Source organism: Dipodomys merriami, unplaced genomic scaffold (assembly GCF_024711535.1).
Source record: "Dipodomys merriami isolate MVZ:Mamm:240054 unplaced genomic scaffold, mDipMer1.0.p SCAF_17, whole genome shotgun sequence".
Classification (NCBI taxonomy): domain Eukaryota; kingdom Metazoa; phylum Chordata; class Mammalia; order Rodentia; family Heteromyidae; genus Dipodomys; species Dipodomys merriami.
The window spans coordinates 27,936,376-27,963,493 of record NW_027203048.1 but is presented as its reverse complement, the minus strand read 5'-3'; the positions used below and the strand labels follow the sequence as shown (position 1 = coordinate 27,963,493).

Below are 27,118 nucleotides of genomic sequence, written 5' to 3'. Positions count from 1 at the left end.
ATTGCTTCTTTACACACTGGATTGTTCATCTTCCTGTGGATGTTTGTCTGCATTCTTTTTCTCAGTTTTCACTTCAACCTCTTCCCATGCTATATAACCCCTTGCCTTTCTCCTGTTGGGCAAACCCAAGGAAGGAATAAGATCATGAACCCTTTCCGTGCATTTAGCAAGCATCACAGAAATGGGTCAGAGTACTGACCTTAATTTACATCAAGTAGCCATGCCTCCGGAGCTTTGGGGCTGGACTGATTGCAGTCTCATCTATTATCGAGATACCTGTTAGCTTTAAACATGTGTAAGTTTAAAACCATGGAGAATGAGTTGAAAAGAATTATAGTCAGAAATCAAAGCCAACATCAGGCTGAAAGTACATGAGGTAGCTGTTTCCCAGCTCTCCCATAATGTAGCAGACAAGTAACACCATGGCATTTTAATTACATGGTCCTACTTGTTTGAAATTATAGCATTTGTTTAACTTCTTATAAGAGCTACCCATGCAATTTGGCATATAAGGATAAGAAATCAATTTTTTGAGTACTGAGAAAATTCTTTATGTTCAAATGGACTGCACATAAACAGAAGCAGAAACAGATACATGGGAAATGTCATGTAACTTCAGACAAATGCAGTGGAAAATACAGAGGGTATCACTCTGCCTAATGTGTTAGTGAGGTTTTGTTTATTTCCTTTTTTTTAAATAAGTTTTTTATTGTGGAAATACTGTACAGAGGGATTACAATTGTGTGCAAGGTAATGAGTACATTTCTTATCAAGCATTGTTGCCTCCTCCTTTGTTTTTCCCTTATCATTCCTGCCCTCCCATCTCTACAACTACACCCCCCCCCACTCCCTATCCCTCCCCACCCCCCGCCAAAGTTGTAAAGTTCTTTTTTTGACATAGGGTCTTGTACATCTCATTGTTGCAGTGAGTCCACCTGTATCCCTATTTAAACAATTTGTTTTTTCCCTTCCCCTCCCCAAATTATACCAACATCATATACAGTGAAAACAGGGGTTATACCGTGGGGGAGGGACATACAAGTTTCCTCAAGAGACTCCACATAGAGCTCCCCTATGACCCAGCAATCCCACTTTTGGGCATTTACCCAAATGATCACAAACAAGACCATACTAAAGCTACCAGCACAACTATGTTTATTGCAGCATTATTTACCATAGCTATGATATGGAACCAATCAAGATGCCCCTCAGTAGATGAATGGATCAAGAAAATGTGGTATAGTCAGGTGCCGGGTGGCTCACGACTGTAATCCTAGCTACCCAGGAGGCTGAGATCTGAGGATCATGGTTCAAAGCAGCCTGGGAAGGAAAGTCTGTGAGACTCTTGTCTCCAATAAACCACTAGAAAACCTGAAGTGGCGCTGTGGCTCAAGTGGTAGAGCGCTGGCCTTGAGCTGAAGAGCTCAGGGACAGCACCCAGGCCCAGAGTTCAAGCCCCATGACCGACAATAAATGAATAAATAAATAAATAAATAAAATGTGGTATATATACACAATGGAATTCTATGCCTCCATCAGAAAGAATGACATTGCCCCATTTGTTAGGAAATGGAAAGACTTGGAAAAAATTATATTAAATGAAGTAAGCCACGTGCAAAGAAACATAGGTCCCATGGTTTCCCTTATTTGCACTAACTAGTATATGTCTGAGACAAGCAGAAAAGGTCAGATAAGATGATGTTAGGTGAAATGAACCCCAAGATAAGGACAGAAGTGTTTTGTTCTTTCTTGCTATTGTTTCTAACGTGTTTGTAAGGTGATTTATTTTTGTTGTTTATTTCTTTTACAAGTGAAGGTATCTCTGAATACTTGCTTGTCTGTAGGTTCTATGATTTCTTTATCCTACATCTTTTCCTCTGACCATATGGTCTTCCTCTTCTCTAACAATGCTTTGTCTTTTCTCACACTTTAGACTTTTAGTTTTTAAGATTATAGTGTAGTGGTATTTTATTCTAATTCTTGGTGTTAGAGTCATTTTGTTTTGTTCTTCTCTAGATATCTTTTGGTATCCCACCTTCTTGAGAAACATTGAATATATTTCTCTAAAACTAAAGTTATATGGATGAAAATATCTGAGAAAGATATAACATTGCAAACATAAGTCTCTTTTTTTCTTATTAACATTTACCAAGCTCCCCAAGATTTTGTGGTGAGTTACTTGGCAAGGCAGAGTACACTTAATGATTCCAAAATGTGGTGTTTTGAGTTCCTTCCCTTTTATTCTGACAGATTATTCCACTTTGAGTTTTCATGGTTGAAAGCCTATAGCTATCTTCTAAATTGTATTATTTCTTTATCTAAAGAAATAGGGAGAGACAATAATCCAGGAAATGATAATACATAAGAATTTTCCTTCTGGTAATGTAGTTTAATTTCCAAATTCCTACTTTTATCCTTTCTGGTATCTTCATGTATAATATATATGTGTATATGAATGTATATCTATGTATGTATACATATATAAACACATATGCATGCATAGATACATATGTGTATATTTATGCACTTATATACATGCACACACAAACATACACACACATATGTGTAAATATGTTGAGCATCAGTACCTGTCACCATATTAATCCATTTCCACCTATTGTCTCTTCCTATAGTTAAAAAGCCAATAAAGAACATGTTTCCTTTACATGGAATTCATTAAAGTATTTTAGAATGTATGCAACATCTTCCTTTGTCTCAGTCACTATAGCCTGGATGTGGCTTCTAATGACCATCTGGTATCTCACCTTTTTGTCAATGCGTTATTTCAAATGGAGCACCCAGCAAGTATGTCTTAGGTAAAGTTCAGAAGAAATGCCATTATTAGTTCTATGAGAGAAACAGTAGAATTCAACCCATGAAAACAATTTTTTAAAACAGGAACATCAAACTTGCCTATTAGAACATTTCTGTCCAGTGAAAAAAAAATCCCCTGGTTGTTTTCCATACTTGTGACTATAGAATCAGGTCTCCTCATTCTGTGTTGATGTTATTGATTTTCTCAAATCTTCTTATAGGATTTTACATTTAGGCTTGTTAATTTTTCCCACTCCAGAGCATGTGGGAATCTAATGAACAGGATGCCCTGTCAGATGAAAATGTGATTTGTGAGCTCTGCAATAATTAAAGCCATCTAAACTTCTCTATAGGAACTGTAGGTGACTTTTGCTTTTATTTGCATGACTAAGATGTGAACAGAAGGAAGAAAAAGTCTAGCTTTCGGTATTTCTCAGGGCTTTTGATGATTGAAGGAAGTGATGGCAAAGATATTCTTTGGAAAATATTACATCTATTGATCTTATGCCATAGTGGTTTTTCTGGCTGCCCAAGTCAAGAACTTGTTGCTATGTATGCATTTCATCATGATGTGGTACCGAGAGAGAGTTAGGGCAATTGAAACTCTAGAGGAGTAATTGCATTTGTACATCAAAGTTAATAGTAGCCTTGTAGAATGACAGAATATTAAATGAAAGGGAATTTTTTTGGATCAATATTTGTTTTTTTATAAAAACTTCATAAAGAGCACTTGCCAAATAGGTGGTAAAGCATCTGGTCAATAAGCATGTGATCTGTGTACACTGCCACTCTGAAACTCACTGAGGATGAAAGTAAATCTGCAGTGAAAATACTCGCTCAGCTCCAAACACATTCCATCTGCAGCTGAGATTTTGTGTCACTAGTTACATGTTGTCCTCTGGTGGACTTCCCAGACATAAGGAGAATTGATCCAGTTTAGGAGGAGGGGACAGGAAATCCAAACACTCATTTCCTCAACAGGAACCAAACTCCAAATAGTTTTGTTTATAAAGGAGCCCAGGACCTGGTACAAACCTTGCCTTCTAGTAGATGATCAAATAATACCTGTTAGGTAAACAAAGAATTTGAAACCATGACTAATGAATGCATGATTGAATGGATAGCAGCCTATACTTACTTACATTTGAATCTAACATCTACCAGGATTTACTTCTCACCCTAGAAACCCCGTGGTTGAAAGCGTGCCTAAAACAAGCTCTTAAATTCCCTGTCTCCAGGGAATGGAACATTCTTTTCTTTATTCCTGTTTGGGGATAGAAAGCAAACAACAACAACAAAAAAAGCACTTCCCTTCAAGTCCATAGAATTCTTTATTTAGAAGCATTTTCTTCTTTTCAAGGGACTAATAAGATAGCCTTATTTCCTAACTATTATCTTTAATGGGCTCCTGTATTAAAGCAATGATCTTCATGTTCATAAAGTACATGTAGCTGGGGAGGAACCCAAGACGTATGATATCTATTCCCTTAACAAGAAATGTGTCCCTGATTTACTGGTGGAATGATCTTTCCAAGAAACTAATTATACTCACTAAGTATATATTTCGCTTCCCAACCCTGTTAAACTGACTTACAGCTGACTGAATGGATAGTTTCTTTATTTTTCAAAATTTGAAAGAAGTCCAGACAAACATTACAAATCAAGTGTAACTCATTCAGAAAGATATCTGACATTTAAACTCCATTCTCTTCTTGCCACGCCATCCTTAATGTGTGATTTGGACCACTGGGTTGTTAAGGATGGAGTTGTCCTTAGGTACAAGCTCTGAATTTTGAGGCAGAGTAATAAGGTTTTAGACAAAAAGAAAGAAGGAAAGAAGGGAAGAAAGGAAGAAAGAAATTACAATGTTTCATCAGAACCCTATTATTTACTTGTAGTGATTTTTGGTTCTGTCCTGGCAAGACAGTTTTTGAAATAAGCAATAAGCATAGCAATAAATATCATGAAGGTGAACTGTGAAAATAACCTCCTGACTTTTATTTCTCACATTTTGCATATGTAACTACTATCTGCCTTTATTACTTAAGAGTTTGTTGCCCTCCTCCATGAAAGTAAATGTATTTAAAATTGATTATAGTTGTTGATTATGTATTTAAAACTGATTATGATCTGCAATGCAGTTTTCTACTACAAATGTTCTGAAATCTGAATTTAACACTGTTGTGAACCTAGAGGGGAAAGCAAACATTGATGATATAGTTTCCAATGTTCTGCTGCAAGCAAATGTGATTTCAAAAATAAATATCAGCTATATTTTTTCCTAAACAAAGACAAGGGGAAAATATGTATCAACCCAAATTTGTTTTTGTTAATTATCTGTAGCTTGTGGAGCAATTTCATTTTTCTCCATGCTGGACAAAAACCTTATTCAAAGTATTACACCATGAGGGAGGTTATTCATTTTCCTTTTACTTTTTAGAGTCTTTCAGTAACTGGCTGACAGAATATTGTTTGGGGAGTCTTTTGCAATTTCTCTAGGGACTATTTATGTAAATTGAAAAAAATCAGTATGACTTGAAACAATAACTAAAAGTTTGATTTCACCACATAAAAGAAGGTACTCTCTAATACCCCCAAGGAGGAAATCACTTTTCTTCATGATCCATTGCTCTTACACTGACTACTTCTGCTGAGAAAGAAAGCACCTTTGCTCTCCTTTTACTGCACGTTTTCTTGCTTCATTTGAGTGCTGCAGTAAAGTATAGCTGAAATGAGTAAATTTAAATAAGAATCATAAAATGTATGTCTGATAAGAACTTCAAGTATTGATCGGACAACTGCAATTATGAAGAATCAAGAGAGAATTTGCTAGGGAAACTGAAATAAGACATGGCAAACTTGGCATCATGTAGCAGTGAAGTTTCTTGGGAGCTTTCCTATATGCTACTGCAATCCTGGCCAGCATACAGGCTCCTTAACTAATCACTTCCCTGAAAGAGGTGGGTTTGAATTTTGTCCTTGACAAATGGTAACAAAATATTGCCAATATGAAGAGAGTGATGTGAATGTACTTTGCAGTTAATATTCCTTGGCCATTAAACCTTATAGTTTATGCTTGCTATGCTAGGTAGTAGCATTGCTTTATCTCTCCCTCTTTTGTATCACTTAAAGTAGTTTTACAAAGGGGTTGCCATTCACCAAAGAAATGTATGAATTCAGATCACTGTCACCCTTTCAACATTTTCACCCACCCCTTCCCACCTACCCCACCCCTTATATTTCTCAATTCTGTGGTATACAAAATGAATTCTTGCCTGCATTCTGGCCCATTCAATTCTTCATTCTTCTATCTCTCTCCCCTTGGCGCTACCCTATTTTTTGTTGGACTTTGACTTAGTCCTTTTAAAAATTACACTATTTTCACTTTCCATAGTTTATTATAGTTGAGTTATTTCATTTGTAACCCCTTGATTACCATGCAGTGGGTTTACTTGTAGGTTTGTCGTGCATTGAATTCAATGAAAATGCAAATCAAACCAGCATTGAATTTCCACCTCATCCTAGTTAGAATGGCCAATATTAAGAAAACTAACAATAACATATGCTGGCATGGATATGGTCAAAAAAAACCCCAAATCATTTAAATAGAGATACAGGTGGACCCATTGCAACAATGAGACGTACAAGATGTATGTCGAAAACAAACTTTACAACTTTGGTGGGGGGGAGGAAGGTTGGGGGGGGAGGAGGGGATGGGAAGGGGAAACAAAGGAGGAGGCTACAATGCTTGATAAGAAATGTACTCATTATCTTGCCTATGTAATTGTAACCCCTCTGTACAGTATTTTCACAATAATAAAAAAAGAATGTAAGTAATACCTTCCCCAGCAGCTAATTTCCGCCCTCATCACTGTCTAAATAAAACTTATAAATTGAGAAAAAAAAAGAAACTCTATTACATCATTGGTGGGAATGTCAACTTGTTCAACCACTCTGGAAAGCAGTATGGAGGATCTTTAAAAGACTAAACATAGAGCTACCCTGAGACCCAGCATTTTCACTCCTGGGTCTTCATCAATACAGTACAAATAAGGCTACAATAAAGATACAAGCAAAAGCATGTTCACTGTAGCATTGTTTACCAAGATATCGAAGCAACCCATATGCCCCTCAATGGATGAATGATTAGAGAAAATGTGGTGTATATACACACAATGGGATTCTATCTACTCATCCATCAAAAAAAGATGGTGTACCATTCATAAGGAAGTGAAAGACTTGGGAAAAATCATGTTAACTGAAGTAAGCCAGACCCAGAGAAATAGGTAGCAACATTGCTTTTAAAGTAAACTACTTTTGCTGGACACTGGTGATTCATAGCTCTAATTCTGACTACTCAGGGAGCTAAGATCTGAAGGCTTTTGAGATTTTCCCAGGCAGAAAAGTCTATCAAACTGTTCCATCTTTATAGACCATCACAAAACTGGAAGAAGAAGTATGAGCCAAGTGGCAGAGCACCAGCCTCAAGTGAAAAAAAAATAAAGTCCAGTACTCAGACCCTGATTTTTAAGCTCCAGTACTGGTACCAGTATCGAGAATGAGACTGATACATTGGCATTCTTGGTATCTGACTCAATTTTATTAATGCCTGAAGTTATATGCACAGAATACTAATAGTTTTGACACCTTTTAAAATAAAAACAGCAAATCCACTTTACATAATTTAATGAGAATGGCAAAGGAGACATCTCTTTCTTCTATTTGGACTAAAAATACTCATATCTAGAGAAGTGTCTTGTATCTTTTTATTAGGTAGCCAAGATGATTTGAGGCTAAAGTACTTTATTGGAAAATAATAGGAAGCAATCACATGTTTTCAAATGTCATCAGGTATTGCTTTGTTTTAAAATTTATCTTCTGTTAAATATTGAAGACCACACCATATGCCTAATGAAAGCTTCATTAGGAAGACATTAGTAAATTAATTCCACTTGCCATGTGGTTTATTTTATTTAGAATGCAATAAGGTAAGTTCATTACTTTGCAGGCGTAATGTTTTCTACTGTACCTTAATGTAAGCAAGAACTATTCCACAGAGGTCCATGGATCTACTAACACCTGTCAAGATAAACACACCATTCTCCAGGGGAATCATCTAAGCAATAGAACAGAGAAAATGTGAGGGAAAGTAATTCTTTCACAAAAAGAAAAGTAGACAGCTTTAAAAAAACCTCATTGATTAATGATTTTTCAAAATGCCTCAAAGGTCATATATTTCTTAGCAAAACACAAAACAAAACCAAAAACCCTCGCCTTTTAAGAATAAATGTTTTAGCTGGGTGCCAGTGGCTCACACCTTTAATCCTAGCTACTCAGGAGGCTGAGATTTAAGGATCATGGTTCAAAGCCAGCCCAAGCAGGGCTTTTCAGAAAACCGGAAGTGGCTCTGTGGCTCAAGTGGTAAAGAGCTTGCCTTGAGCTGAAGAACTGAGGGACAGCGCCCAGGCCCAGAGTTCAAGCCCCATGACTGACCAAGAAAAAAAAAAAGAAAGAAAAAAGAAAAGAAAAAGAAGAGAGAAGAAATGTCTTCATGCATATACTACTCATTCTGAAACAGAGACCAGAACAATGAGAAATAATTACACAATTTGCATTGAGCCACTGAAAGTTTTTCCAGCTCCTCTATCTTCTCTTTCCTTATCCATTCCACTACAAATATGATATAGATTTAAAGATGTGCTGTGGTCATATTACTTGAACAGCTATAGTGATGATTGTGAGAGTGTTTCTATTATAAATGCCTATAGTCAAGAATTTATACATTGAATAAATGTCTTAATTTGGTGGCATTCTTTAATGGAGTATGGGAAAGAAAGGAATCTTTATAATATAAATAGGAAAATATGAAACATGTTAAAAATCAGTAAAATGGAAAGTGAGTATTAAGAGGCAAGAAGGAAAAATATATAATTTTTAACAAGGAAATAATATGGACAACATAAAGGTCATTTGATGTGGCTTAAAGTTAGGACTGAGTACAGTGGTTCATTTCTTTAATCACAGCTACTTAGAAAGAAGTGGTGGAAGGGTCATGGTTTAATTTCAGCTCAGACCAAAAAGTTAGCCAGACTTGTTCTCAACAAACAAGCTACATTTGCTGGTGATCCCCACCATGTGTGGGACCAAGGTAGAAAGCTCACAGTCTGAGGCCAACCTTCCTATTTCAAGAATAGTTAAAGCAAAAAGAACTGTGAGAATGACTGAAGTGGTAGAGGCACTTGCCTACCAAGCCCAATGGCTTAAATTCAAACTCCAGTATTACCATAAAATAAATAATTAAAATTTCAAAACCTGTAAGTTGTTTTAGAGAAGAGTGGTGAGTTAATAAAGTGTGTTTGTAGGGGAAGAAGCCATGTTTGTGCTGGAGGTTTGTGCTAGAGTCTGCATGGTGGCACATTTTGGAGTGTTTAATATAGCCTGTTACATAATTTTCCCTGGGCAACATAACTTGGCAATGGAACAGTCATACTAATTTATCTGTAATCTTACGGCAATAATCCTACATCTCAGCATGTTCTGGTGGCTCTTGCCTAGCTACTCAAGAGTCTGAGATCTGATTATCACAATCTGAAGTCAGCCCAAGCAGGAAATTCCAGGAGACTGTTAGCTCCACATTGCTGGCAAAAAGCTGGATGTGGAACTCTGGCTCAAGTTGTAGAGCACCAGCCTTGAACAAAGAAGCTAAGGGACAGTGCCTTGGCCCTGAGTTCAAACTCACTCCTGGTAGAAAAAAAAGCACAAAAATAGAATAAAAGATTACTCTGATAGGTGTAACCTAACACATATGTCTTCCAATATGTCTTGAATTGAGTGAAGGTTAACTATAGAGCCCAGATAACTCTATTTATGATCCAATACAAATTATAGGATTGGATTCTTTCCAGTGCCTTTGATTGACACAATTGTTTCCAGATTATAAATTTGTAAAGATAGATTGGGTTAGTTTATACTGTAAGTACTTGGGCACTGGAGAAATTAAACATATAGGGTAAATGATTTTAGTGTCTGGTTTGAATGTATCTGTATTTACTAGAGAATTTGAAAAGTATGCCTGAATTTTAAGATCACCCTACCTTGCCTTATACTGGCTATTTCCATTATAAAAGACCTTCTCAAGGTCTGGGAAGGTGGCTCAGTGGTAGAGCACTTGCCTTGCATGCCTGAGGCCCTGGGTTCTATTCCTCAGCACCACATAAGCAAAAAGAAAAAAGCCAGAAGTGGCGCTGTGGCTCACGTGGTAGAGTGCTAGCCTTGAGCTGAAGAGCTGAGGGATAGCACCCAGGCCCAGAGTTCAGGCCCCACGACCAGACCCCCCTCCCCCCAAAAAAGACCTTCTCAACAATCTTGTGTTTCTTTCTGCTACAGTGGTGCAAGTATGTGAAAGATGGTACCTTGGAATGTAGGAAGGCAGGTCCCAGATTGTCAGTTTATGGACTGAATCTTTCCTCTAGTTGATGCTGGCCAGATTTCTGGCCTTATATGCCAGGACACATAAGGAATTTTCCCCTTTGGTTAGTGATTGACTATTTGGATGGGAAATATTAGGGCCTATTTGAAAACAAATATTTTCATAATTCTTCTGGGTGCTGGTGGCTCATGCCTGTAATCCTACCTACTCCAGATGCTAGGATCTGAGGATCATGGCTCAAAGCAAGCCTGGGCAGGAATGTCCCTGAGACTCTTATCTCCAATTATCCACCAAATAGCCAAAGGTGGGGTTGTTTAAGTACCAGTCTTGAATGATAAAGTTAAGGGACCAATGTCTAGGCCCTGAATCCAAACCCAATAATAGGATGAATAAATGAATGAAAGGAGGAAAGAAGGAAGGAGGGATGGTGGGCAAAAGGGATGGATGGAAAGAAGAAAGGCAGGTCCATTGTGAATAATAGCAACTATAACAAAGATAGTATGCCTATATATTTACATTCAATTCAATTCAATTCTACATGTTTCACATTTGTCAACTCATTTCACCTGACAGCAACAATGATTAGCACCTTTTTACAGATGTGAACATTGCATTTACATAACCTGCTCAAGGCCACACAGCTAGTAAGTAGAAGCAGAGCTGAATCTTGGTATAGCATCTCCATTCCTGTGTTTCACCTTTAGCAAGGTTAACTTTATTAAAGTTGGAAAGGAACTAGTAAATAGAATTTACTAGTTACCTGATATAAGATGAGAACAAGTAGGTTTATAAGATTGTCATATTGAAGTCTACAAAAATGCCTTTAAGAGAAAAGATGGAAAAAGTTCTGTCTCCTAGGCTTAGGGTACAATGACCTGGCTGTAGTTTTATAGGATCAGCTAAACAGAGGTTAGATCACTGGTAAACAGGTAAATGGGAAAGTACTCTTCTGTGCTCATTACTAAAACCTGTGCCAAGGACTTGATAGTCCAACAGAACCTTGGATCTCAAAACCTTCCCCCCTAGGTCAGCAGCTTCAGCATTCCTTAGGAACCTGTTCCTGCAGTAATATGAATAAACAAGGTCCATCAAAGAGTACAAGGATCCAAAGAAGAGCAACCAGTGAGGTACCAGATCTTCTGATGGTTCACAGGCCCATTAAAGTCCACAGATTTAAAGCACCACAATTTTTTTTTTGGGGGGGGGGTCTGGTCGTGGGGCCTGAACTCTGGGCCTGGGCACTGTCCCTCAGCTCTTCAGCTCAAGGCTAGCACTCTACAACTTGAGCCACAGCGCCACTTCCAGCTTTTTTCTTTTTTGCTTATGTGGTACTGAGGAATCGAACCCAGAGCCTCAGGCATGCAAGACAAGCGCTCTACCACTGAGCCACCTTCCCAGCCCCGCACCACAATTTTAAAGAGTAACTAAATTAGTAAGTTTCTGGGGGAGACAAGTGAACTTGAATATAGGCTGAATAAGGGCAGTTTAGGCTGTATCTAAGTTAAGAACCCTCATCCCAGCTCATTATGTTTATAGCATTAGCATGTAACTATGATATGTACGTAGGAAATGCTATATATATTAGAAACTGTCCCAGTTCAATTACATATGTCTCTTATTTTCTCAGATGAGAAAACTGGAACAAGAAGCCATTAAATCTAATGTCATATCAATAGCAATGATTTTATATTGGGTTTATATTCCAACTCATATCCAGGCCCTCCAGCTACCTGTCCTCCCACTACTATATTCTGAACACACTCACACTGGAAGAGCATAGAGTTATGGAAGAGTTTGTCAACAGCTAGCTTGTAGAAACAACTACACAAGCAAGATGTGTTGATAGTGGGGAAAAGATGGCATGCTATTGGTTGATATCCAAGTAAATAACCACAACAATTAAAGACACAGAATGAAACCTTCATGGCTCTTCTATGGTGCTTAAGCACCAGGTTTTATACAGGATGACATAAATTACATTTTTATTAAGTGGAATTAAAGGAATACTGAAATTATAAAATACTCCAGTCCCAAACAAAAACTGTGTTTAAAATACAACAATATCCAGGCTTTCATTTGATTTGAGTCAGTTAGGCCCTATGTTGGTGCATGTTGATGTCTTACTCAGAGCTCTGGTTTCTATCAATATAGAGGCTCTGTGTAATAACCAAGTTGACTGGATTCAGCAGTCTCTAACTGGATTATGGACAGTTGGAGACAAAAGTAAACTTCCAGACATGTGAACACATCATAAATCAAAAAGTAGTTTCTGCAGCTCAAGTTTATCATCTGACCATCAAAAGAAAACCATCAAATGTCCATGGATGCTTTTAGTCCTGCCATTGTTGTTTAAATGTTCTTATTCTTCCATCCTGTCTCAGAATGCCCTGAAGAACCTAAAGTAACATCGCAGAATAACAGGATCAAAGGTTTATCTTGTAACTCTCATAGACCCAAGAACCTTTTTGAGTCTCTATCCCCTTTCTCTCTGTTCTAACTGATGAATATAGGTAGGTAGACACGGGGGTCTGCTTGTCTTTCCTTTATGCTGACATCCGTAGAAATGTAAAATGCAAAACTGACATTCTCCTCAATTTTAATTTCTAAAACATTAGTGCTGCATGTGGGTTTTAATACACTTCCCCTCTGCTGCTTTTAGTGTCTACTTTTCTATTTAAAAAGCTTAATGCCGAGCTGTACAGATTCCCAATTATGCTCCAAAAAATATGGAAAGATGGAAGTATCTGTCTGACAACCACCCTATTTCTTGAGACACTAGAGTCAATTTGGGGATAGGAGAAAATAATTATGATCAGCCCTTTCCATTTCTTCCCAAACTGCTCCTTCCACCCTCTCTGTTCTTGTGTGTCCTTCTACTTCTTTTGTTTCCATCTTCAACTTTCAAGCCCATCTCCCACTTTTTTTCACATTGTTGTCTAATTTGTGTTTGTATTCATAGTAAACAACCACCTGAAAGTTGGCTACATATTGCTTTAGCACACACAACTCTTTAGATTCTTGCAGGTAGCTTTCAGTAGCTACAATTGTTAGGGGTGAGAATTAACCACTCATCCAGGACATTTTAGAAGTATACGTCATAATGGGTTCATTGTGAATGCAAGCTGCAAGACTAACTTCTTCTAGTGAAACAAACATTTATTAGAAAGTAGCCATGGGATTTTGTTCAGTTTCCAAAGCCTGAAGAGGTGCTAGCTCTTTGTTCTTTTTGGTGCCTGAAAAATGTCTTGCAAGATTTTTTTTTCTTTAAAGCAAATGTGACAATGTTTTCATGGCAACAACTAGTTCCCTCTCAGAACTAGATAACTATGAACTGCTAGAGATCAGTAGTCATGCCTAGCTTGTAGCATAATCAAATGATTTAATGATTTAATACAGTTCAACTTCTCATAGTTGTACCGGCTACATCTGGTTAGTTTGTACTGTTAGTTTAGCATCTTCTTCTTGGTAATAGGTGAGACACCTTTGTAATTCACAAACTCTAAGTAGATGGGAAGCATCTCTATAAAAGGTTTTTGCTGAACCATATATCTTACATGTTCATGACCTCGAAAGAGATAATCTCTAACACACCAGTTGTGAAGACATAGATTTCCTCAATGATAATCTATTTCCAACGTATATTCTGACTAATGAACAATGCCACAGCGTGATTTGAGATGGTGATAGCTGGACACAGTCAGAAGCCTCTGTGATGTCTGTAAATGCTGACTGTGATATTGGAACATTCCTGAGGAAAAACTATCTGATGGCATATAGTCACTGCTGCAGAAGATGAGGCAGGAGGGTTGGTTGAGATTATGAGTTTGAGTCCAGCCAGGCCATATAGCAAGACTTTATTCGTTGAAGATTAAAAAAAGAGAGAGGATAAAATTTTATATGAGGGCACTTCATCTTGTGAGAGCCAGAACTACAGCAACACATTACTGCCTCAGTTTTCCTCAGTTTTCCTCACAGGGTGTAATTCGAAGCTGAGGGAGGGACATAGTTGAAAGAGTAAGCACAAGCTTTGTTTACTTCATACAGATTAGGTACGGTTTGCCCATAAGACTTTTCTTACTAGCTAGAGAGAGTTCCATAAAATTACTATCATTTATAACAAATATTACAGCACCTACAACACAGTATTCACCCTAGAACGTCCTGAACATTGCAAAGGTGCCCTCCATGTCTGCTTGAAAGTCTACAACAACCATTTCTTCTTTCCAGGTAGTGATACATATTTCTTCCCTGTAAAACTAAGATTTCATCTTTCCCTTACTTTGCCTCTATCTTTTCAGGCCACAGATGGTACAAGACAGGAGAAAAGCCTTCATCATGTAGTACTCTTAAGAAAGTTCATCAGACCCTTCCATGATCAATCTAATCCCATTGGCTTTAATGTATACAAATCACTCTCCAAAGACCCTGTCATGTACCTTTCTAGCAAGCAAGAGAATAACAAACATTATTGATTTCAGTTATTCCTGTAGGAATTCATCATTTCTCTTTAGTAAAATTTTATTTAAAGCACTGAGTTATATCTGAATAATTGTACCTGGCACCGAATTAAACCTGGCACTTAGGCAGTCATTAGTAGATGTGCAGAGAGTAGTGAAAACATTGAAGTTTCGGCTCTGCCTTCTTGGTTGAGCTCTCACACTATGAATAAATGCCCTATTTACAGATTATTTAATGCCACATTTTGTTGTTGTTGTTGTTTGAAACAGAGTATCTATGTATCCCTGGCTGGACTCACAATCCTCTTACCTCAGCCCCTCAAGTGTTTTTGTGGTTGTAGCAGTAGTAGTTGTTATTGTTTTTAACATTATGCTTTAGGTAAGTAATTTTGCTATTTAAAATAGCACCTACACATAATTCCGAAGTGCTCTGTAGTGTTCAGAAAAGCGTAAAGGCTGTAATGTCCCTTAAAGTGAAAACCTAAGCCTGTGGCTTAAATGATTAGAATGTCTGCATACCAAGCACAAGGCCCTAAGTTCAAACCCCAGTACCACTAAAAAGGGGGAAAATAAAGAAGAAAAATGCATGTGCTAGATAAGCTTTTTTCAGTCGTGAAGTTCTTCAGTCCAGAAGCTCAAAACACAGGTTATATAAGGTGGTTATTAACCAGTGGATCAAAATTGTGACTAGAAGTTCACAGGAACATAACCTTGCATTTCCCTTTGGAAGCAATGGTTCAATATTTGCTAACTTAGCAGTTATGGTGACTTTATAGGCTATAATTGCTGAAAATAATGAGAATTAACTCTGTACAGAGAAAAACTTATGCTTCACATATGCTGGGCACTAGAGGGAGTCCAAATGAAGTCTTGACTTCTGTACTTTTCAAGAATCTACCATCTCGTTAGGAAAGGAAGGACAGATTACATCATAGGTGGGGGTATTGAAGAACAGTACAATGCATTACTTTTCTTATCAGTGGAAAGGGATTGAATATATTGCACATACTAATCAGCTCAAATATCCTATGCCTGTATAGAAATTAGGCATAATGCCATTTTCAGAACTATTCTAGCACTAAGTAACACATCATAAAAAAAAAACTATTCTAGCACTAAATAACACATTATACCACCTTGTAAGATTGTCAGGAAATACCAGAACATGACTATTTTATAACCAAAGTTGTGAAACCTCAGCAAGAGGCAAAGAAACAAATGTGAACTAACCAGTAAAATGGTGGTGCTATGATCCCATCATGGTGTTCCTAACTGCTAGGTTCTTGTTCTTTTCTGGCTAACAGAAAACTGGAGCTTTGAAAACAAGTTGTGGGGAGGATTTTCCTTGTCTTCTTGAAGCATTACTTGAAAACTTAATAATAAGTATGATTCTTCCTAATAATTTAAGTACCTGTAATACAAAAGTAACAGAATGAAGAAGAGATAACTTAGGTACTGTATCGAAGCAACACAGTAAGAAGATATTGGATTCTCTTGGCCTTTCAGGTGGAGGTTAAAAGACATAGTTTATTTAAGTACTTTAATGTACTACTGAAGAATTATCTTTTCAGTAAAATCAACATTGATAAAAAATATGTGAGGTTTAGGTTGCTACAAGTTTGCTTGAGGCAGGGTCCTAAACACTGATGATGGAGTGGCTGTCAGATTGCAGGGTTGAATGCTACACAGGGTTAATATGCCATATGTGGGTGGAGAGGTGTCATGTCTTTGTTCCAAAAACTATGTGATGTTTTCAAAAGTACTCTAGCATGAAGTCCAAATGGCCATATGGGCACGTAGCTAAATTGAATCAAATCCTTCCAGCATTCCTTTTATTTTTTTAATTGTGGGAAATTTCAGTTTTTGTACATGGTCCCAGAAACATGGGGCTTGAACTCAGGGGCTGGGCACTGTCCCTGAGCTTTCTCTCTCTTTTTCTTTTTTTTTCTCAAGGCTGACACTCTTGCCACTTGAACCATACCTCTACTTCCAGCTTCTCTCTCTCTCTCTCTCTCTCTCTCTCTCTCTCTCTCTCTCTCTCTCTCTCTCTCTCTCTCTCTCTCTCTCTCTCTCTCTCTCTCTCTCTCCTCTCCCTCTCTTTTTTCTTTCTTTTTTGGTGGTTAGTTGGAGATAAGACTCTCACAAACTGTGATCCTCAGATCTTTGCCTCCTGAGTAGCTAGGATTAGTGGTGTAAACCACCAACACTCTGTTTCTTCTTCTACTTCTTCCTTCTCCTCCTCCACCACCACCACCTCTTCTTCTTCTTTCTTCTTTCTTCTCTCCTCCTCCTCCTCTTCCTCCTCCTCATTCACATTCTTCTTTAAATACAAAAAGGTGTATTTGTTCACCACAGGTCACATACAGGTGGTGAGAAACCAGGGTTGTTTCCCTGTGTCTCTAATCAGGAAAAATAAATAAATAACAGACATCCATTCAGTCACAAGATACAGTATCTTTTCTTAAAATCATTTTGGGAACCTGAGGAATATTTCTATCAAAGCCCAAATTCTTGCCTCTGGTTTTCCTTATCCAGTCTATAGGTCGTGGATTTCTCAAAGGTGTGGGTGGCTTTGCTCTGGGCTTTCACCTGGACCATACAGATTCCAGGCAAATGCATTGTGTCTTGCCAGCAGAACATAAATGTAGAAATGATCTATCTTGCTTCTAAGACAAGCTAAGAGAAAAGTAGAACTCCACCCTTAGTCAAGAGGATCACAGCTGGGCTTCTGGAGAGATCTCTGGAGCTATTCCACATTTATTGAATGAAAAAATAAGCAAGTTCATTTTTTAACCATTTCTCTGTTCTGTGTCCTCTTTTCTCTTTCCATCCTCCCTTTTTTTCTTTTTCTTCCTACCTTTTCCCCAGCTGATCATGCTTTTTCCCCCTCCTTCTTCTCCCCCGAAAATCCATTGCTTTTTTCTTTTTAATGAGCTGTGATATTGTAATAGGAAGGAGGACTCTTTGTTATGAGTAATATGTGTAACTAACAGATCATCCGCACTGATGCTTGAGGAGATGGTGTCAAGCCATATTTACCACTTGGGTTTTGCACACCTGGTAGATCAAGTTCGGTCCAATAAAAAGGGGCACCTTCTTTCTCTTTTAAGAGCTCTCAAGACACTTGGGTTACATGGAGACCAGAGCAAGGGGGTAGAGCAGGGTGCCTTTTGCCATTGTAATTCCGGCAGAAGCATCCTCACCACCGGGCTGAGGAGGGAGAAGAGTTGCTTTTTTAAGGTGTTCCTGGCATCGCGATCCACGTGTGCCTTTGCTGTGTGGAGAATGTGAGGGAGAGGCAGAGCGGGGCGATTTTTTCTGCGGATGCTGGCCCAGCCTCCCTGGTTACATAGACTCTGCATTGCATGCGAGCTTTAGTGATTTGCTGTTTGGAGACTGCAGATTTGCATAGAGCCCCGGGCTTCACCAGCCTGTGTGTGTGTGTGTGTGTGTGTGTGTGTGGTTTTTTTTTTCTTTTTCTTTTCTTTCTTTTTCCTCCTTACTCTTTCAGCTGCTTCAGCTTTCTCCCCAGTCCTTTTTCTTTCTTTCTTCCTTTTTTTTTTAAACCCCCGGTTCGATCCCTGCTTCCTTCAGAAGGGTGCACTCTTCTCCGTGGAAAAACCCCCTTCGTCGGGCGTCAGTGTCAGGAGGAGGCGGCGGCGGCGGCGGTGGACTCGGAGATCGCCTCCGGAGCCGGGCGATGCGCGCCGCTGCTCCTCCGCGCGCTGCCCGGGGCAGGCTGGCGCCCGCGGGGGAACCGTCCGGGGCTGCATGGAGCGAAGGGAGTGCTTCCCTTCCGTGGGGTCTGCTGCTGGTCCTTTGAGAGGAGCTTGGGCCGGCGAAGTGGCCTCCCCGGTGCCCACACACCATGCTCGATGGATTATACCTAGTGGATTCGCGGTGGATGGCCGTCAGGTGGAAGTGAGGACCCGCGGCGAGGCGCTTTAAAACAAAACAAAAAAAACAACCAAAAAAACCCCAATTCCCGGCTCTCCCACCTCTCCCCCCACCCGCCCGCTGGGGCACACGCACTCCGGCGCCCCGGAAAACTCTCTGGGAGTATCTTTGGAGAACCTGGAGCCCTGGAAAGCTGGAAAGAGCTCTTGCCCTGTGGCGCGCTTGCTGCGTGGTTTCCTCGGTGGTGGTGGTGCTGGTGGTGGTGGTGGTTGGTGGTGTCTGGGGCTGGTGGGGGAGAGCTGCCTTTCCGGACAAGCCCCCCCACCCCTGTACTTCCAGCTGCATCTCGCCTCGGCGGCGGCTATGTTTCGGATTGTTTGGGGTACCCGGCACGACAGATTCCAGCACCCCGAGAAGACTGTCCGAAGGAGGGAGAGGATGGGTGTTGGGGCGCGGTGAGGCAGCCGGCCCCTGCAGCCTACTCCCCCACCCCAGCGCCGCCAGCTTCTCCCTTTCCGGTCCTCTCCCCGCGCGCCCCAAACTTTGCCTCCCGCGGCGGGCGCCCCGCCATGTACCCGAGGATGCTCCGGTGCGGTGCCGAGCTGGGCTCGCCCGGGGGCGGCGGCGGCGGCGGCGGTGGCGGCGGCGGCGGCGCAGGGGGGCGCCTGGCCCTGCTCTGGATAGTCCCGCTCACCCTCAGCGGCCTCCTCGGAGTGGCCTGGGGGGCGTCCAGTTTGGGAGCGCACCACATCCACCATTTCCATGGCAGCAGCAAGCATCATTCAGTGCCTATTGCAATCTACAGGTCACCGGCATCCTTGCGAGGCGGACACGGTGGGTCTGCGATGCCAAGTTCCTGCGGGCTACCTCTCCCCCCCCTCACCCCTCCACACCTCGTCCCCCCCTCTCTCCCCCTCCCTCGTTCAACCCCGCACTTGCTGCTGGGCTCTCCCCCTCCCCTACACCCCCACCTGAGGGCTCCCAGCGAAGGGAGCTTCGGAAAAGGGAGGTGCATTTGGGTGTGTTTAGTGGAAGCCACTTGTCTCTTTGAAGACAATAGAAGGGGTTGGGGGGGAAGGCGCTGGGTGTTCGTGGTGAGGGGTGGGAGGGGCATTGCTGGTCCAGGTACGGGCCGAGAAATACGGGCACCTATTAAATGACCAGCCTGGGCCGGGCGCCCAGCCCCGCGGGAAGGGAGCCTCACTGGCCAGAAGGTCACTAGGTGGCCGGATGGGGCGCCGCGCTCAAGCAAGGGACCTGGGAGCCAGAGGGAGACAGAGGAGGATTCTGCAGAACCTTTTGTCTGTGCTGTGTGTGTGTGTGTGTGTGTGTGTGTGTGTGTGTGTGTGTGTGTGTGTGTGTGTGAGTGCGCGTGGGCTCGCCCACGCCCGCACTCCCCCCACCTTCTGCAGGGACAGGGAGAGACAGTCCAGCCCCCACGTTCCTCCAAAGTCAGTCCAGACTGCAGTGAGGAGGAAGTGGTCCTGGGACCTGGGACTCCCTCCACAGGAGGCCCAGCTCTTCTGCCCCAGTTATTCCTTCATTGGAAAAGGAAGCTGCAGAAAGAGACACCTTTTCTCAGGCTGGCCAGCCCTTCTTACCCAGCAAGGAAGAGTCTTCCTGGAGACTCTCCCTCTTCCACCCACTCCACCCAGACATGCATTTCCTTTTCTTGGTGATGAGGTTGAGTTATTTTCTAAATAGAACAAGCAGAGGCTTGTCTACACTAACCCATTTCCCTGAGGATTTTGTCTGCAGGCCATGGGAATAAGGGAGGTCTGCTTCTTTCTTTCAACAGTATCTAGTTCTTCCCAAGGAGGGGCAGTCGGTCAGTGCCAGCTGGGCTAATAATCCAGGAGATCTGCCTGGAGGAGAAGTTAGAGCAGCATCATGCTTCTACCAATATCCAATTCTTTTGGAAAGAGCAGGATGTAGAGAAGCGTTTTGGCTAGCAGGTTCCTTCTCCAAGTAGCTAATAGTTTGAGCCAGGTTCTTCTCATCTGTAGATCAAAGCTTATTTCTTGTTCCCAGAATTACCCAAAGTAATCTATCACTCTGTGTGTGTGTGTGTGTGTGTGTGTGTGTGTGTGTGTGTGCGCGTGTGTTGCCTCATTTACAATATTCCTTTTATTCCCACTTATTTACAAAGCAGAGTGAAAGTTGTGAGCACTTCTAGTTCCCCCCCCCTTTATTGCATGCCCCTAGATTCCTTGCTCCCCTCTCCCTGTGGATTTTGCTCTGCCTTGGGGAATCCACTGATGATACCAGGTTTGCTCTCTTCCCCAGAGGTAGTCTTCCTATCTGGGGACAATTCTGGTTAGGTCTGAGAAGCTATAACATTATTTAAACGAAGAGAGACAGAGTCACCCTGGCAACCCCTCTTTGGGAGTTAAGAATGCTCCATCCACTGTGGATCCTAGAAATTGACTCCTTTCCTCCTCCCTCGGCTGCTCTCCCAGGGATTTTTTTTCTTTTTCTTTTTTTGCAAGTACTAACATGAATAGCTGAAACCACAGCTTCCTAGCTACAAGTATCAGGGGTAGATTGTTCTGAAACAGTAAGGAGTTTGAACCCGCTCTCACACCACCAGCTCTCAGTGTTCCTGGAGCTCCCTTTACCTAGGCTGAGTCCAGCACCACTGTCCTCCCTGCCTTGTGCCAAATGGTGTGAGTCCCATAGCAGCTAGTGGAGCCAGGGCACCTAAGAAGCAGATTGCGAATGTGTGGGTGCTGCGGGGAACCAGAGCCAGATGGGAGTGTGCCAGTAAGCAGGTGGGGCGCCTAACTGGACCAGTGGGAAGCTTTAGGACAATAACCTCAGATGCATATTAACTTCTCCTTTTTCCTCCTTCCCCCTCCCTCTCTTGGAGGGAGGGGCCGCTAAAGCGGGAGGGGGCAGAGGGGACGTCAAGGGGTCCCTGCGGGACAGTAGGCCACTCCTTTGCCTTTCCCACTGCAGTCTCTACCCCAGGCAGGCGCCGTCTGCCGGTCTTTGCAAACATTTTTTTCTCTCTCTCTCCACAATACAACCCTGTTCTTTGCATGTGAATGAAAAAAAAAAATCAGGTGCATCTGTCATTGGAAAAGAGCATCATTGGGGTTAGTGCAGAAAATTGTGTGTGGGGAGCAATCGGTGTTGTTCTTTGAGGCCAGATAACTTTCCTTCCTTCAGAGGTGTTCGTGAATGGTCACATTTGTTTGTAAAACTCTCCCTAGTTGCCTGAGCTCACTCTTGTAAGAGATTGTCCCTCTGTCCTCATTCTTCCTCTGCTTTTTTTAATCAGCAGGACAAACTTACCAGCCAGGTTACAATCTTCACTAAATAAGAGCCAGGTGTGAATCTTCATCCCTAGTTTTGTTTTCTCCTGAAATGAGGGAATTAACTCTACATAAAGAAACCTCTAGGAGTGGGGGATGGAGAAACTCCCATGAGGTGGGGAAGGGTAGAGGGGCAGTAAACAGGGTAGGTAGGCGTGATGGCTTCAAACAAAATGAATAAGGAAGAGATGATGTTGCATTTGTTGGATCAATAAGCTCCCTAAATATTTAGTTAATTACTGGAATACAGGACTCACAGGGAAAGAATATTTTAGACTGATAGAGAAAGGTAAGCACCAGTATAGGAAAGCACAAAGGTAAATTACATAGGATACATTGCCATCAGAAAATCGAGGCAGGTCAAAATACGATGTAGTTCAAAAATAACTGTGTGTGTAAATGAACACATTGCATGAGAAATTCTGAGACTCAATAGGCTTTTTTTTCATAATAGGGAATACATGCAAATGCTTGAATGTGCAAAAGAAAAAAGCCTGTGTGATATATTTTAAGGAATAAAATTGAGTCTCCTATGTTTGGGAAACTGCTGGGTTCATTCTTCTTCATTTTCTCATCACGCTATGCTTCATTTACACTATTATGAGGTGTCACTTACAAGGCTTGCAGGGTGCAGAGTGAGCTCATGGCTACCCCACCCCTCCCTCGGTGTCTTTGCACAAGCTGACCCAGTTGCAGAGATTAGGAGGATTTTTTTTTAAAGTGTGCATCTTGAGAATACTGTTGCACCCCTCCTTTATTTTACCTGCACTTAAAATTTTAAAAAGATATATTGGAAAAAAATTCCAGTTAAATGAACGGAGAATGGTGTGAATGTACATGAGAGCAAGCCTGCTTGTAAGTAAAGCCAACAGGAGTCCAGAATAGACCTGTGTGCTCAGCCAGTACTGCTTCAGGATATGCCATAAGTGCAGAGTATCGGATGATGTCAGTGCCAGGCTCAGGTTCTCATCTTGGCTCCTAGCTTTTCTAAAGTACCTCTGCTCTACATACTTTGCAAAATGAGCTTAGAGGCTCACAGTAATTTCAGGAGCTAGAGGAAGGAAAAAGCCATCATGGATCTGCATACACCATTCCCAGTCCTTCTCCTCACACAAATAGGAGCTCCGGAAATCATATTACTCTGATGAGCTTTATACTATTAAGGGGCAGAAAGGGCTTTCCCAGGAGAAAATGCTAACAGATTTTTTTAATGTGTGTTTTTTTTAAAGCAACTAGCTTAATGCTATTATAGAAGGGTCATCATTACCTCCTGAATGTATATCAGGATTCATTCCCAGTCACTTTCAGAACACATACTATATTTCTAAGAGAAGGAGTGGAGTTTGAACATCATTTAACTTGTCGGACTACTGAGCTTATCATAGATGGGCCAAAAATAAAATAAAATAAAATGGAGCCAGATCTCTGATCAGAGTCAAAGAGGAATTTAGAATCAAAGCTTTGTGTCCTGTAGCCAAGAGCAATTCCATGATGTCAGAGGTTTTGAAAACAGAACTAAGAGGGTCCTCCATGAGGCTTAATGGGTGATCTCTTGGAGTAGAAATCATTGCAAGGAAGAGAGCCCAGAGTTTGGCTTCCAGCATGTATTAACAATAATGCACCAGGCAAGAAAGGCTGATGGTCCCTTACTGGTGTCCCACTGATCTCTTTATTGATTCTGCCCAGGAAGTTTCTGTTGTTCTTTTGCTTTATTAGGAGGCAGGAGGTCTTGCTTGATAGGATCTTCTCTGGATTGTTTTGGGTAGCAACCAAGTGGGTTAGTAAAAGCTTTCACATTATATTCTGCATGGTAGGAAAAAAACTGGTCATTCTGATAATTACTTCCTATGTGTGACTTGGGAACATTTTTACTCTAACTATTCTGCTGAGGTAGGCATTGCTGCCCCACATGTTTCCCATTGGCTTCTTGATCAAAAATTTATACTATGGAAATGCTGTCTAGTCCAGAATGACCAGCCAGTAGTTCTGAAGAGTCTTTTAAATAGTCATATTCTTAGGACTGGCACTGTAGTTTTTTTCCTTGCCCTAAATGCTAATGTATTATTCCATAATTTTTAATTCACTCAGTAAATATATTAGAAATACCCTCCCCCATGGACATGTTTTTTTTACATGTTTGTAGAAGGTAACCAAAGAGCCAGAAAGGAAGGGAATAAAGAGGAAGGAGAAGGAGCTAGGATATCCAAGGTCCAATCACTAAGATTCAACTGAGCTCTAAAAACCAAAGCTATTAGTAGAGTTATCTTTAAACAAATAAACAAAACTTCTTTTTTAAAATAAGTCGTCTCCTAACAAATGGGAAAAAAACCCATAAAGTTTATATACATGAGGCAACCATCTGGGATATAACATAAAATGATCTGATAAAACCATCAAAGAGTGAATTTTATCTACATCACTTTTTATTGTCCTTTAATATTAAAACTCTAGAAAGAGCACAATTGCTCTCTTCCAGGTTGCTGCACATATCTCTTGTAGCAAAACTTACAACTTTTATTTTTAAAAGAGAGACAAGACTCATTTTGCAAATGTATTTAAGAAAGACAATTGATTGATTTAAAGGTACATTAGAATACAAATAATTTTGGCAGCTTAGTCTAGTGGAGATAATTCTCAGAAACAAATCTATGTGAAAATTTGGCCATAGTTGTTTATTAGCATAGTGTAAATTTGCTAAGCCATTCATCTTTCCTAAGAATGTTTTTGTAAAACATAAAATGGAAATAATATTGTCCTATCTGCATAACGAAGGAATGAGACTCTGAATTTTAAAAGTGCCCAGGCTATATTTATCAGTTTTCCAATAATGTTTTTAAACAGTTAAGAGAATTTAAAGAGTAACTATGCTTAGTGGAAGTGACAGACCTTGAAATAAATCGGAGTTCCAGTCATGAGGCTGTCACCTACTATGTGACTTCTAGAATCCACTTAGTGGTTGCTTTTAGCTCAAATGAGTACATGCCTCTCATTTTATCAGTATGTCAACAGAAATTAAATCATTTGAGAGAACTACCCAGAGAGTTGGCAGAGTTGTAGAATCCATACTTTCTAAGTCATCTTCCTCATTTAAAATACCTGTCCATGAAGCCTTTTCTCTAGCAGTGCAGGAGGGGCTGAACTTATTCATCACTGTAGCACCATATAATCAAAGACCATTCTTTTTACCGAGACAGAAGCTTAATCTCTGAGAAGAGAACAGAGCGAGTGAACTTGATGCATGTGGAGAAAGCCATGTTAGTCTATGGTTACCCATCTCTACAGTTAGCCATCAGTGACTCATCTTATGCTACATCATGTACCTCTTTTCAATGAAAAGCACAAATCGTTCTTCAAGATGTTAACAATGTTGATAATAATATTGAGAATGACCTTTTATATTATTTTGTCAATCATATGCTTATCTCTTTCCCTCTCTTAAAAAAATTGGGCAAGCAGACCTGTAAAATTGTTTCCAGTTCTAAGAGTTCTTTGATCATAAGATGTCTTAAAATTCTCAAACTCTTGTCTTTTCCCACAGACTCATTGATTCTAAGCATGATAGAACTGTAGATATTTCTGCCATGATTGAATACAAGTTCCTTGAGCAGTCTAATCACTCAAATCATTTCTTATTAGATGGCTCAGTTTGGGGTGTAGAAGCCATGGCTTGGGGCTCAGGTGTGGGGTTCATTTTTCTTAGTGTTTTCCTCTTAGAGGAGGTCTCCAGACATGTCTTCTTAAAAGTCATCTGTTCTCACTGGGCACAAGAGGCTTATACCTGTAATTCTAACTACTCAGGAGGCTGAGATTTGAGGATCACAGTTCAAAACCAGTCTGGGCAGGAAAGTTCATAAGACTGTTATCTCCAATTAATCACCAGAAAAAGCCAGAAGTAGAGCTGTGGCTTGAGCAGTAGAGTGCTAGTCCTGAGCACAATAGTTCAAGCACAACAGGCCCTGAGTTCATGCCTTAGGACTGGTACACACACACACACAAAAGCCAACTTTACTTCATCTTCTTGCCTAGACTTACTTGGTCTTGTAGGTATGAATTATCTCTCTGCAGGGAAACTTGTAATCACCTCCTAAAATATTCTAAATGTAAGATTTTTTTTCAGCGTTGATCACATAACAATTCATTCTCTTGAACTTTTGACAGAAGTGAATGACAGCACCTATCTTTTAAGTGTATATTTCCACTGTGCCTTCATGAAAAGTGTATCATCTAATCAGGCACACACTCCTGGCAGGGCTTATGATCATTATTTTGCTGACAAAGAGGCAGATTTAGAGAGGTGGGAATTTTCCCAGGGCTACTCCATTAGCAGGAAGCCATAATGCTTTTGCTTTTCCATGGCACTACGCTAAGAGACTTAGTTTTGAAATGAATACTGCATTAGAATTTTAAACTGAGTTTTATTCCTGGGTCATGACATTTTCAATTTTCAAAAAACTGCTTCTTCCTTAAGGGTTCAATTAACCCCATTGCTTTAAAATTATTCCTTTATATGCGTGCTTATTTATTGACACATTAAAACAGTGCATATTTGTAGAATGCATGTAATGTTACAGTATAGCCACATGTTGTGTAGTATTTATTACTTTTTTTCTTTTGTTTCAATACTGGGGGTTGAACCTGAAGCCTGGAGCTTTTCCATGGCTTTTTGCTCAATGCCTGAGAGCTCTCATACAGGAGCCAGATCTCTAGTTTGCATTGTATAATATTCAAATCAGAGTCAGGCAAGGTATTTCCTGGAATATTTATCATTCTGCTTAGGTGAAAGTACCCAAAATGTTTCAAATGAATAGAGATGTGAAATTCATCCTGGTATACTAGTGCATAGGATTCTAGCTATTCTTGTATTGTTAGTAAATAACATAGTAAGATGCAAATGAATTGATCAAGAAGGACTATTTTCAAATTCAACCCAAAACACGATATTTAGCGATAAGATGTTATAATGAAGTAAAAACAATTATACTAAAGAGCTTTATTGCCACATGTTGATGATTCCTGAACAGATTTACTTTTGAACACCAACCACACAGGCAGATAAGAAGACCTCCTGCACCGACCATGTGAGCTCACTGTCTACAACGTCTGTGAATTGAAACAGAGACCATGTGGGAACCCACTCCAGTATATTTCAAAGTTATTATTTAAATCCATATTAAGGAATCTATTTTTCACTATACAATCCTAAG

General features: G+C 40.4%; 1 protein-coding gene across 48 annotated transcripts in view; it reads left to right on the top strand.

Annotated features, from left to right (window-relative positions):
- Positions 1-27,118, top strand: part of Nrxn1 (neurexin 1) — a 1,041,346-nt gene that overhangs the window by 621,388 nt on the left and 392,840 nt on the right. For 2 of the 48 annotated variants that reach the window (XM_070025606.1, XM_070025605.1), the window contains exon 1: positions 17,998-19,431. The exons of 44 other annotated variants lie outside the window; for them this stretch is intronic. In XM_070025606.1, coding sequence (XP_069881707.1) covers positions 19,167-19,431 — 265 coding nt within the window. In that variant the 5' untranslated portion in view covers positions 17,998-19,166. Of the gene's footprint in view, positions 1-17,992; positions 19,432-27,118 lie in introns of those variants that run through there. 2 more of the 48 variants (XM_070025602.1, XM_070025604.1) reach the window with 2 other exon arrangements.